This window comes from Rhinolophus sinicus, linkage group LG03 (assembly GCF_036562045.2).
Source record: "Rhinolophus sinicus isolate RSC01 linkage group LG03, ASM3656204v1, whole genome shotgun sequence".
NCBI lineage: Eukaryota > Metazoa > Chordata > Mammalia > Chiroptera > Rhinolophidae > Rhinolophus > Rhinolophus sinicus.
The window spans coordinates 165,956,545-165,958,533 of NC_133753.1; the positions used below are offsets into that span (position 1 = coordinate 165,956,545).

General features: G+C 43.7%; 1 protein-coding gene across 1 annotated transcript; it reads right to left on the reverse strand.

Moving 5' to 3' along the window:
* Positions 1-966: 966 nt before the first annotated feature.
* HSPB3 (heat shock protein family B (small) member 3) lies at positions 967-1,754 on the reverse strand. Its single transcript, XM_019756146.2, has one exon. It carries the CDS (start codon positions 1,553-1,555, stop codon positions 1,103-1,105), a length of 453 nt encoding a protein of 150 aa, XP_019611705.2. The 5' UTR covers positions 1,556-1,754; the 3' UTR covers positions 967-1,102.
* Positions 1,755-1,989: the final 235 nt, after the last annotated feature.

A 1,989-nucleotide genomic window follows, 5' to 3' on the forward strand; every position in this document is an offset into this window, starting at 1 on the left:
AGCAGATTTGTGGAATGTCACAGACCAGCATTGAAAGCAATATTCCTAAAGCAAATCCTTAGCCTCCACCAATGTCTTAGCCTTTCCCTTGGGCTGAAGTAAGAGTTGGGGAGAAAAGAAACAGCACTAAGCCACCCCCTACTCCCCCTGTCATGCCCCCCCCACACACACACACAGTATTAAACTCAACGCCTGTGTAAGCTGAGCCCCAGAGCTTTCATGGCCTGCCAGGCTATTTCAAGCTAAGGATTATGCAGAGAGAGCAGATGCATTACATTTTGCCATCTTCTGAAATCTAAAATTTTAAGTCGCATCTAAAGAACATAGATGGAAAACTTTGATTTCAGTAATTGTACTTTTTAAAGTGTTTTCCTAAACTTAATATAAACTTATAAGAATATGAATTAACACATCTTATTTATATTTCATAAATATCCACAGAACTTTTTTAAAAAACACTGCAGGTAAGATTCAGTTTAGCTTTAAAAAATAATCAGGTACATATCTGGAACTTTTTAAAAATAAGATTTATATCTGAAAATGCCAATATAAGTTTAAGGCAGTAACAACTGTAAGTGAATCATAAAATATATTTCAGACTCCATTTCCAAGTACTGTATTTTCATCTTCAGACTATGTGTACAAAGTTCCACTGCCATTAAAATACACTGAAAAGAAAAGCGCATCAGGTGAAGGGGATCACAACTCTTTCTAGCAATATAAAACGTTTTCATACAATGGATAAACATGCCTTAAATGAGGATGGCTCTTTTGCCACCCAGTGTTACTAATGCACCTTCTCTGGCATTGCTGGCATAATGAAGAAATAATTCTGAGTTCTCTCTAGAATCAAACTGGTTTCCAAACTCGCATTGTTTCAGGTGTAAGAAGAGCATCATTTTCAGCTGTAGGAACATATTTAACAATAATTCGTCCTGAGTAAGAATAACAAAGACAACCTCAACATACCAGGAACTATGTCTATATTTTTAATCTTCATAAGAATCATTTCAGACGTGGGTAATACAAACATTCCGGCGGTCCCATTTATTGGCGGAACTGTAGTCTTCCTCCTGTTGTGTGAACAGGCACTGATAGGATGTCACTTAGTCCCAACCGGGTCCTTTACTTCCACCACCAGAATTCCATCGTGACAGAGGATCGCGGACAAATCTTTGGTTTCAATGCCATCTGGCAGTTTGTACTGTCGGGTGAAGCTTCTTGAGATAAAACCATGCTCGTCCATTCTGGTTCCATGTTGAGCCTTAATGAGCAGCCAGCCCTCGAAGGTCTGAATGATGATATCTTCGGGGAGGAACTGGACCACGTCCAGCAGGATCTGGAAGCGTGATTTGCCTTCTTGGGGCAGCATCTCTGCCGCTGAGTCCACTGGAGGAGCCTGGGCCGCCCTGGCTTTTCCCAGGTCCACGGTGGTTGGCCCGGGCAGTGCATATAAAGCGTGATCCAGCCTGCAGTCTTCCAGACCTCGAGCTTCAAACACCTCCTGGTAACGCACTGGAATCTCGATGAGGTGCCTCAAAATGATTTTTGCCATGGTGGAGGCAGAAACAGCACCCAACAGCTTCCCTTCCGGCTGTGAGCCGCCCGTGGTGAACCCTCGCAGTTGTCGTCTGACCAGATTAGCAGCGGGAGCAGCTACTCACTTGTAACCCTGCACAGACGCAACCACTTGAAGAGAACTGAATCATCCCACCGCACGCTCACACTTGTCTTTTCACACACACTGACAATGAACGGCTATTTATAGGGCCTGTGTCGGAGTTGCATTTAGCACACAGCCTGCTCAAGCTGCCGCGTCAAGGGGTGCCTCACATTCTCAGCTATCCAGGCAGAGAGATGTGCCTGCCTTGCTAACCTCGAGAGGAACAGAGTGAGAATCAGAAACAGTATTTTTCAAATATCTGATTGCACTGCCCTTGTGAACTACAACCATCTAAGGGACTATGATTTCCTAGAACAGTCCAGAGG

What these genes read in the sequence shown, in the direction of transcription:
- HSPB3 (XM_019756146.2), bottom strand. Translation starts at nt 1,555, where the DNA reads ATGGCAAAAATCATTTTGAGGCACCTCATCGAGATTCCAGTGCGTTAC.